Source organism: Lagenorhynchus albirostris, chromosome 20 (genome assembly GCF_949774975.1).
Source record: "Lagenorhynchus albirostris chromosome 20, mLagAlb1.1, whole genome shotgun sequence".
In the NCBI taxonomy this organism is placed as follows: domain Eukaryota; kingdom Metazoa; phylum Chordata; class Mammalia; order Artiodactyla; family Delphinidae; genus Lagenorhynchus; species Lagenorhynchus albirostris.
In genome coordinates this window covers 29,420,117-29,431,279 of record NC_083114.1, presented here as the reverse complement: position 1 = coordinate 29,431,279, position 11,163 = coordinate 29,420,117, and the positions used below count along the sequence as shown (strand labels likewise).

At 46.2% G+C, this 11,163-nt stretch overlaps 1 protein-coding gene across 6 annotated transcripts in view; it reads right to left on the bottom strand.

The window, feature by feature from the left end:
- Nucleotides 1-3,177: 3,177 nt before the first annotated feature.
- The window catches only part of MSI2 (musashi RNA binding protein 2), a 386,560-nt gene continuing 378,574 nt past the window's right edge, over nt 3,178-11,163 (bottom strand). The window contains exons 12-14 of one of the 6 annotated variants that reach the window (XM_060133050.1): nt 8,805-9,013; nt 6,929-7,001; nt 3,178-4,396 (exon numbers count right to left, since the gene is read on the bottom strand). In XM_060133050.1, the coding sequence (XP_059989033.1) occupies nt 6,960-7,001; nt 8,805-9,013 (251 nt within the window). In that variant the 3' untranslated portion in view covers nt 3,178-4,396; nt 6,929-6,959. The remainder of the gene's footprint in view (nt 4,397-6,928; nt 7,002-8,804; nt 9,014-11,163) is intronic. The other 5 variants (XM_060133052.1, XR_009537419.1, XM_060133054.1 and 2 more) reach the window with 5 other exon arrangements.

Here is an 11,163-nt window from a genome sequence, read left to right as displayed (position 1 = left end):
GTTAAAAAAAAAAAAGAAAGAAAAAGAAAACAAACATATACAGTATTAAAGTATTGCTTAACGTACAGCGTCTCCTTGTGTAGTGTCGGTGCCCAGGACCGGGCTGAGCTGACTTCTGCTTCTTTTCTGTTTGGAGCAGGGGGATGGGGGAAGCCTGCCAGCATCTCTCTTCCATGTGCTTGCCTGCATCTGTCCCTCTGCTCTCAACACCCCCCACCCTGCTTCAGCCTTCCTTGGCAGGTAGCCTGGCTTGTGGAGCACATTAGAGAAAGCAAAAAACTCTTCCCTGCCCCACCCAACCCCCCAGCCTCCCTCTGTCCCTGCGCGCCACTCCCAACTGATAAAGAGAAGTATGTTAGTGTTTCTTTTGTAAACAATTTCATATGCAATATAATACAGAAAGCATGGCTGACCTTCAATAAAAAAAATATAGTAAACTATATTGCTTTATTCTTGATTATGCTGCAGTGAGTGAATGGCAGAATGAAGCAGTGTGGTGGGGTGGTGGCTAAGTCCCTAGCCCTCGTTTGCACTAAAGATCAAAATAGGTTTTGCTTTTCTATTTGGAACCAAAAAAAGAAAAAAAGAAATTTTTTTAATCCCCAAATGAAAAGAGAACCAAAAAAAAAAAAAAAAAGCCCAAGAAACAAAACAAAATTGAAAACAAAAACTGAACACCTTTCAGGTCATTAGAACCAACAATTACCCAATGATTTTTATACTAGTCTAGCAAGATGTGTGTAACATTCACTGGCTGTGAATTGCTGTGCAGTGAAACATTAAATCGACAGCAATAGAGCCATGCTACCTTAAAGTCCAAGCTACGAGTTCAAATTAAGATGAAGGTTATGAAGGATAGGAACATAAAGGCCTGTTGGGACTTCGTTTGAATCAAGCCGATGAGCGACTGGGATAGAGAGCGAGGCTGTTTGGTTTTCCCAGTGGGTGTGAGGAAGGCCACAAGCCAGGTGGGTGGAAGCTCCTGGAGAGGAGACCTGGAACTTGGTCGTCCCCACCAACTCCACGTCCAGGTAGAACCAGGAATGGGTCCAGGAGCTTACGCAACTCACTCTCCTCTGTGTGGGAGGAGAGGAGTTTGGGGGCCCCAGGCAGATGGATCTAGAAGCCAGAAAGTCACCCGGTGGCTACTTTATGATTCCGGGGAAAAGCCATCAGCCAAGAGGGTTTCTCCCCCAGGGAAGGTGAAAGGTAGTTCCCATGTTCGCCACTGAGCTTAACTGAAACAAAGACAAGGCTGAACGTCAGTGCTAAAATAATTTACAAAAATCTTCCAAAATGGACTTCTAGATGAGTGGGGGACTAACGTGAACCTTAACCTAGGTAGCCACATTAAAACATATCAGATTTCCACGAGATTTGTGCTATGGGCTACTGGGTCTCTTCAAAAGGTATTATAAACATCTAAAACATATTCACACAGATTATCAATTTCTTCTGAGCATTCTTAAAAAAATATTTTTTCTCTTAGTAAAATCATTTTAATATACCATGCCTTCCTCTTTTAAAAAATAAATTAAAAAAATCCAGTTTTGCATATCTAGCATTAGCATTTAAGGTAGTATGGCACACCCCTTCACAGCTGGGGGGTGGGGTGGGAATCTACAAAACGCCGTAGAGTCTACCGGCATCTGAACATCGTGAGACCTTGGGTTAGCTGAAACCACATCAGATCAGCAGAAATAAAATTAAAACTTGAAATCGAAAAACAAAATGAAAGGAAAAAACTGCCCCCAAATTATTAGCATTTTTTTCATAAATAAGAGAAAGTTCTATCCTTACTGGTCCTAAATCTGAATAACTATGTCTAATTTTTTTAAACCTTAATTACCTTATACCTATCAATATGTACTAGAAGAAAGAGGAGAAAAAAAGTCACTACACTAGTACCAGGACAGCACGCTTACAAGATAGCCATTTTATACATTATTAACAGACAATGATCAACAAAGAGTCTTCTATGAGGTGATGGGGGATGCAGAGAAAGGAAGGGTAGTACAGTACATCATCAACATGGACAAAATAGTAATTAAATTCCCTAGTCTAGACACTGAATTTCTGGGAATTTATTGTCTCTTTTTTTTTTCTTATTTTGTTTTTTTTTTAAATAAAACTTCTATTTTGTTATTTTATTACTTGAACAAGTTTTGATGTTTTAAAAGCGCCCAGCATTTTACTTAGCCTGGTTGTTTGGAAATAAAAAGAAAGAAAAACAAACAAAAAAAAACCCCTCACCAAACAACCTAACATTTTATTGGAAAAAACAAAGAACGTGATTTTTTTTTAAAAAAATGTTGCTGTTTAATTAAAATTGAAAAAGGCTTTTTTTCTTTCTTTCTGAGTTAGCATTTTGGAGCCTTTTGCTTGAAGATGATTTTACCCTACCATGTCTGTGAATGTCTACATTAGTCTACTTTGTTAGTAAAATTTATAAAAATAGGAGTGCAGCAGCTCTTTATAATAAATGTCGCATTCAGTGTCTCATACTGGCTGTGCCTTAAGTACCAAATTTATAAACGTAACAATTTAAAAAATATTAATAAAACGTCAATATCACATTTTAAAAAAGAAAAAAATATATATCCACACTACAATATGTTTTAATGCCATCTATTGAGTTGTACTTCTATAGTTGCTGTTGCCGACCTATGACCAACATTAAAAAAAAGTTAAATTAAAAAATATCCTTCATCATAAGTATCTTTCCCCATCTGAGGACCATATATTATAACAGCCAAATGTTCAACATGTGCAAACAGGAAACGGTCAGTTTTTCCCACCAGTCACAGTGCAGCGATGTTTATACTTTTTATTTTTTTAAATTCTGTTTACATCTACAATAAATTAAAAAAAATTCTTCCATAGCCTCTCTGGTGATACTTGCAGCACTGAGGTATTAAAAAAAAAAAAAAAAAAAAGAAACAAAACCGAAAGATTGCTTTCCTAATTGGTAAATAGAAAGTGAATGGAGAAAAGGTTTCATTAATGCAGGCTTATCCACTCCTGGCCCACGGGCCCCCAGAGCTGGGGGCGGATGGGGAACAGGGGAAGAAGAGAGGCAAAGTGTCCTAGGGACCTTTGGAGGTGCTGAAATGATTGGACGATAGAAAATGATCAAATATTTAAAAATTAAGACTGAAAAAGAATGTCCCCCCACCCCGCCCCACCCAAGCCAAACAGGTGTGCTTTGAAACATTAAATATGTTAAATATTAAAATTGTAGCTTTGTTTTTAAAAAACGTCTTGGGAAAAGCAGTTTTTCATATTTTAAATAAAAATCTAACTAGACGGTAACGTTGGAAGCTGTGCACAGACGAGAGGTTAATATGCTGGTATGACACTAATACAGTTCTTAGGTCTATCACACAGACAAGAGGAGCTAACCAGTGTTCTAACTTGTCGTGGGGTCGGCCTGGCAGCTGGGTGTTCTTCGGTCTCAGTCACTGACTTGGTTTATTGTTACTCCCCTCCTCCATCCACAGAGCATCAAACTGCCGGGGACCGACTCCCTCACAAAAATATTTTTGATTCTCTCTTTCTTAATAGTTTCTATGTAGTTAATGGAATTGTATTTACAACATTTCTTTTTTTAGAATTCACAACTGCAAAAAACCTTATAATATCACCTCTTTCAACAGAAAAAAAGCACTTATAGAAAAGGAGGACACTCAAAACATCGTCGTCCTTACCTTATTGCCGAAAATAGATATACTTAGGTTAACAAAGAGACAGCACAAAAAAGAACCGCTATAGTCTGTTAATTAGCCTACTACATCTCACTTCTTATACAATGCAAAGTAGAAAGTTGACGCCCACCTCCCGCTCCATATTTCACAACCTCGCTTCTGTGTGTGCTCAAATTCCACCTGAAAATTCATACAGTCTCAGAATTGGTACCAAAATATTGAGAGTAATATTACCATCTCAGCATCCTTGAAAAGTGAGAACAGAATTAAAACAAGCAAAAAAAAATTTTTTAAGAAAAAAATAATACCTTAATATAACAATTATACTATGGTTAGCTTTTAACTAGATATTAAAGCTATATGACTACTGCACTAAGTCAAAATCACTACCAAATGTGATCTGAAGAGATTTAAAAGGAGAAGGGGGAAGAGAGAAGAGGGAGGGAAACCATCAAGAAAAACAAAAATAAAACAAAACCAAAATCATGGGATATATACACATTTAAAAGCTGTTGTCTTATATTACAGCAGATTCATGAGATGATGAGATGCAGTCAACCCTCGATCCGAAGTGAGCCATCTCTGGTTGGGATGGGGAGTGAGGCTGGTGGGGGAACAGGTCTGATGACATCACCTAAACAAAGGGCCACTCAGAAACTTCGCCCAGTCTTGCCTGGACATCCAGGTATGCTCTGCAGGGCATAGAAGGTCGAGGGTGTCCAGAAGAGAACAAAAAGTGGGGGTGGGAGGAGAAAGAAGAAATGTCAGGCAAGCATACCATTTACTCCAACTTTTTATTTTTTATCTTTTTCCCATTTCTTTTTTTTTAACATCTTTATTGGAGTATAATTGCTTTACCATGTTGTCTTAGTTTCTGCTGTACAAAAAAGTGAATCAGCTATATGTATACATATATCCCCATATCCCCTCCCTCTTGAGTCTCCCTGCCACCCTCCCTATCCCACCCCTCTAGGTGGTCACAAAGCACCGAGCTGATCTCCCTGTGCGACGCGGCTGCTTCTCACTAGCTATCTAGTTCACATTTGGTAGTGTATATATGTCCATGCTACTCTCTCACTTCGTCCCAGCTTAACTAGAGCTTTCAAAGTACGGCTACATTGGGCTACTGAGGACATTGGAAAATGGCCAGGCTAACCGCTGACTGGGGTCACAGCCTGAGCTGTGACATCGGAGCCACGCCTGCTGCTGGGGAGAGGGCAGCTCTGGTTAAGCTTCTGTTTTCAAAGCTTAATGTTTAAGAACTTCTGTCTTTATGAGATACCCATCAATGACTGTCAATAACTGAAAATGCTAATTTCTACTAAAAAAAATCCTATTACATACCAAAGACTCAAGGTCAGGACACATAAAAACATTCACAACAAATAATCAGCTTTGGTTCTAGGAAATAAAAACAGGCCCGGGATTCACAGACTTGCCAATCGAATCTGCCTGAATGACTGTGAGCCTGGGCCCCTCCTTCATGGATGGTACCAAATGTCTGAGGGTCACCTCTGTTGGGGACAAAGTGTGTGTTTTGGTGCGGCCATGTGACTCGATTGGCCCACTTAATCATTTTGGAGGGGGCAGGTGGTTACCTCCACTCTCATCTATTCCATCCTTCTGAGTCCTAAAGGTGGATGAGGGAGGCTGCGCTGGGGGCAGCCTCGGCCCTCCCCCGACCCCCATGGACACGCTGCAGAGGCCTTGGAGGGTGTGGGGAGGAGATGGGAGGAAACCTACACCACCCTCCACTTCCAGGGGAGGGAGGGAAGAAGCGCTGGTGGTTGTTCAATCCCCTCATCAACTGATTCTACAAAGGGCTGGTGCCACTTTCCATCCCCAGCGTTCTCGGGTACATCAGTCTGCCTTGCTCTCAGAGGAATCTTAGTTCCCTTGGGGCCCCCAGACCCAGCTTAATTAGTCGTGAGTAGCTCTCCTTCACACTGTTAGTGGCCTCTGGCTCCGGCCGGCCAGCGATGGCTGGGTCAGTGCTGGAAGGGAAGTGTAGGCGAGGGGTGGGGAGAATTCACACACGGGGTTTATTTGGTTAAGAGAGGCAGTTGCGTTAGTGGAGGTGATTCCTTAGCAGCAATATTAGAGAAATTCAAGAGATTTATGGAGCTCGGCTCCACCTGGTCCCCCAGCTGGGCCCACCCTACTGAGTCCTGGCTGGCTCAGGGGCCCGAAGCAGCCCTCTACACGAGGGGCATCCTGCTGACTGCAAACCAAAGTGGCAAATCCGTCTCCAGCCTTGTTCCTTTACGTCCCAGCTCCTGGAGTGAAAGGCGTTCACGCCCCAGCTGGGATTCTATGAGTGGGACCCATTCCCAGGCCTTGGCTGTCGCCCTCTCTCTTCCAAAGAAATCGACTCATGTCTCAAGACTTCAGACTAACTCGCTAACACGGGTCACGTTTAGCTCTCGCGAGAGAACCGCTCTCCTTGGTGCCCTTCCCGAGAATGATGGATACTCATTTTCAGTGAGAACGTGGCAAGAGGCTCCCTCACTGACTGCCCCAACTCCCCTCTCCTCCACTCCACCCCTTCCATATCCCCATCAAAGTGATTTAAAAAATGTTTAATTAACTTGAGCTCAGTTTAAAAGGTTAGGAAACTGGCAGGGATCCAAATCCACGTAACGCAGGTGATGTCGTTAATTTAATTTGCTTTTCGTGCGGTAATCTGGATAATTACTCAGCAGTTACTGGCAAAAATGTTTTCTTTTCACTAAAAGATGGAGTCTGGCTGTTTGACTGCATGAACCCCACTGGCCGAGCCCAGCGAGCTCTGGGGAGCTGAAAGGGCCCAGCAACCCACAAGGCCAGCTCGCAGGATCCTGCCCGCCCTCCTACCTCCAGGCCTGGCAGAAGCCCAGCGGTTCCCTGCCTCCGTCCCCCTGGGACGGGCACAGCACAAAATCTCCTTCCAGTTTCCCATACTCTTGATTGTATTTCAAGACAGAGAAAGATGAGGGGTGGGAAAGATAAAGAAAAGGAATCAAAAGAATCAAAGAAAAAAAGTGGGGTCATGCTTTAAGCTGGAGGAGGGATGAGAGATTAAAAGACTGGATTGTTTTGCCCCCCACCCCCCTGAAAAGGGGTCCAGAAAGAGGAAGGAGAGATGTGGACGTGAGGAGACCAGGGCCGTGCGTACTTGCATGCCCAGGGCGCATACATGTACGGACACGCCCAGCGGGCGAGACACGTGGCAGAGAAGGTAATACCTCAGAGTGAGATGGCAACGAAAGCACCTGCTCAATGGTATCCATTTGTAAAGGCCGTTGCAATCAAAGGTCCCTAAAATTGCACAATTGTTAAGGTCATCAGCACACTATACATGGGAACAGATTGTCATATTCTGGGAAAGGAAATTATCTCTAGGACTAGACTGTGGTTGCCAGCATGAATATGTAATTCTGAGACACCGTGCCACGAGGGGCCAGAATGACATCCTTCCCAGCCCCGACTCCCCACCCCCGGCCTGTCCGCTCACCCAGGGGAAAATTGAGAGCCAGATTCACAGGGGTGGGTGGGTGATAGGAAAGGGGGGCTTGCGCCGAAAATGATGGGCACTGTTGCCCCGAGCCCCAGCGAGCAAAGATAACAGTGTCTCTGTCCACAGTCCCAACGGCTCCAGCTGGGGAGAAAGCAAGGCCCGTGCAGACCAAACGTGACGATGTGCTTATTTCAGAAACCATCACGGCACACAGGTCAGAGACCGAGGTTTTCATGAACAAATAGGGTCTGTGTTTCTGGGCACTGACAATGGAAATGAGCTGTGTTCTACGTGGTGACAGACGGTCTCCCAAACTGATGCAGCTCTAAGCTGAATAATACTACTCTGGATTTGGTACTACAGCTGATCCGAGGGGATTTGACTTATCAAACTACTGCCTTAAGTGATGTTGGCTCGGGAGTGGAATTCAACAAGGACCCGGACCGCACAGGCCAGGGATGGCAGAAGTGTGTGTGTGTGTGTGTGTGTGTGTGTGTGTGTGTGTGTGTGTGTGTGTGTGTGAGTGTGTGGAGAGTGTGTGTGCATGCATGAGAGTGCACAGACGTGCGTTTGAGGTGGGGATGGAGGACTTCTAACACCAGGGTCAGGGACGGGCTGCCCTGGTGCCCAGACCGTCTGCCCTTGTTCTGTTCTCCCCAGCACAGCTCGGGAGGCAGGGCTCTCCCGACAGGGACATGACCTGGGACAGCAGACACTCCCACCTCAGCTCAAAATCAAACTGACTCCAAGATGGTGAGGTTGGCCGATTTTCTGTTTTCCAAATGGAAGGGACAAGCGAGTAAGTGGGCTCAGGCACATTCATGCTCACACACACTGCGAGGGGGAAGAACAATACAATCTGAAAACAGCATGCAAATCTGTTAAGCAAATTTCCATTGCCTGGATTAGTGAGATTATAGAACCACAGAGCATTACAAATATCAAATGCATCTGGCCTTCGGGGGCAGGCGCAGCTACAGAACGCAAATGGGAACTTATTGGAACCTGGAAACTGTAAGAAACATTAGCGGAGGAAACCTCCTGGGACAGGGCTTGCACCCCACGCTATGTCCCAGGCCCCGGCGCTGCCCCTGGACCTCGGGTGGTGACCCTCCCGACTAAGCTGCTACCCTGTGGGGCGGGTCCGTAGCTCCAACGTCCCGGCGCACCTGAGTCTCCAGGAGGCCGGGATCGAGGAGAGGGGGCTGATACTGAGGCTCCACTGTGAGCCAGCAGCTGACATATCCTGTTTCCATTTATTCTCTCACAATCTTTTGAGGGAGGAACACTTATACTCGTTTGACAGCCAGGGAAGCAGAGGATTATATACGTGGCTCAAGGTTGCATGGGCTGGACGTGCTGGAGTGGTGATCTGAACCTGACCTGCCCACACTCCCTCCACTCACCCGTGGCTGCACACCGTGCCTGACCCCCAGGTGCTCAGGAAGCACCTAAACGAAGGAGCTTCGGCCCTGGATGGCTGACGTGATGCGGATGGGGGCCCGCTGCCCTCTCCTGGCCTCCCACCTCTGGGCTTTTCTGGCATACCCGCCCCGGGGTGCCACAGGACATGGGCAGGAGGGCAGGGGCAGGAAGGTACTTACAGCTATGCCGTGGCCGAAGCCTGAGCCCGGCTGTGGGCTGGCCGCACTTATGTAATTCCCCACTCCGGAGTCCTGGCTGGCAGGGCCGTAGAGATCGGCGACAGGTCCTGGGCTGTTGGCCCCCGGGAAGCCTCCGGGCCGCGCCGGGTTGGAGCCTGCCGGGGAAGCGGGCGCGCCAAAATTCGGTTGAGCACTGTAGCTATTCAGGACTGGTGTGCAGAGAATAGAGCTGGGTATGAGGCCAGAAGCCACGCATGCACCGGTCATTACAAGCCAAACACTCCAGAAAAACAGCTGAGGCCCAACTTCTAACACTGAACCAAGGCCATGCGAAGACATCAGCAGGGACTCAAGAATACTCAGCCCAGGCTACTACTAAGAAGCTCGGAGCTCCAAAAATAGAGAGAAGAAAAAAACAATCATTCAACACACTACGGCAACCAACCGGAGGTGCTTCACTGCCCACCAAATTATCACAATAGAAATAGAGGTATATATGGAAGAGAGAGAGAGAAAGAGTTTTTTTTTTTTTTCCACATCTGAATTGATGCTCATGCAGTCTTGTCTAGATCTGGGCACGTTGAGACAGCATTCACATCCCATGCAAACTACAAAGGAACTAGTTTTAGACTACACATTGTGTTAATATTGATATTAAAATGTGACAGGAAACAAAGCAATTTGTGTCCAGGAAAAAAAAATCTTTGGGGAGGGGATTTTTGATTTGCTTTTTCTTTCACTTTTTCTTTTTTGGTTTGTTTTTGGATCCATTAAATGACAAATTTGTTTTAAACAAAAAAAAGACAAAAAAGATCTTCAGCGCCCCTCCCCCCCCACCAACCACTTCCCCCCTCCCCACTGGCTACTCCCTCCCTGCCCACCCCTCCCATTTATATCCCTGTATGAACGTCATCAATACTGAACGTGGTCGGAGGATGGGATATGTCATGGAAAATTTGGGCATCTTAACATAACAGTAATGATGGTGGCAGAGGGTTCCCTTCTGGGGTGGAGAGCTGGGGATGGAGGGAGGGGATGGGGTGGGGATGGCGAAGCTGGAGGCTCTGGGGCCGAAGCTGAGTGAATGCCAATGATTCTACCGGACACCCACACACTCACCTCCTGCAGTAGAAGGAAAGGGGGGATTTAAACTTTTTTTTTCCTTTCGTTTAAAAAAAAAAGACAAGTATGAATTCAGAGCATACTGACTGAACCAATTTATCACTAAAGCATATCTGACCGAAATGTCTGCTTTCTGTTGGTTATCTCCAGATATAGACTCCAGACAGGAAAAGAGCTAGGAATGTACCTTTGCTACAGAGAGATGGGACTTCACACCCACAGACGCTGAGAGTGGCAGTGTGGAGGGGGCAGTGGGAGGAGACACTGCCTCGGGCTCCCTCCCTTAGCTTCCCCCAAATTCCATCATTCCCTCCCCAGCAAGGGCCACAGCCTGTCAACCAGGTTCATTTTGTCTCATCTTCATGTCCCCTTAGTAGCTTAAACTTTTTCTTTTCCCTAATGGAAAAAAAAAAATTTTTTTTTTAACTGTAAAAATAAGTTCTCATTGATTTTTAAAGCTCAAGGTGAGTCTGGGGCTGGCCAGTTCTGGGCTACAACTAACCCATCTCAAAGAACCAGACAATCTGGCTTCCACGCATTTCCATGGCTCCCAGGGGCTGCTCCTCCCAACAGCCTTCTCCCTCCTGCCCCCCTCAGCACTTCCCTCTGCCTTGTGGCCACCCGCCCTCAGTGGCAGAAGGGAAGAACATCTGCAAGTCTGCTCTGGGCCATGGCCTTGCCCCGCGGACCTGTGGTTGGAGCCCCTCACTTCTGGGCGGGGGGATTGAAGAGCCGGATGTGGATTGATTTCTACCCACTTGTTGCCGGGATGGGAAGAGACCGAAGATGCACTCCAGCCAGGCCAGCTGGAGACTGGGACGGGACACGAAGATGCAAAGGAGAGCAAGCCAAGCTGGGCCTGGCTCTCGACTCAGCAGAGAAAAGGCAAGCTGCTACCTTGGGATGGCCTCTAGGGCAGGAGGCCCCAAGCTCAGGCCCCTTGGAAGCTGTGCTGAGAAAGGAAGAAACTGGCCGATGGGAAGAACAGGTTAAAGAGAAAAAAAATCACAGAGGCTTCGAGCAAGTGAGTTGCTGATTTGGGAAGGCACCGGCAGACAAAGGGGACGGGATTTTTGAATACAGAAGATTAAACTTGCAGATAACGTTTGGCCTTGCTCACCCACTGAGGCTAGCAACAAGCTGCGAGATTCAAAAGGCAGCATTCTCTCGGTCTCACACACTTTCTTCCTCCGGGCTAGGAAAACTGAGGGAGCTCAGACAGCGGACTCCTGGTTCA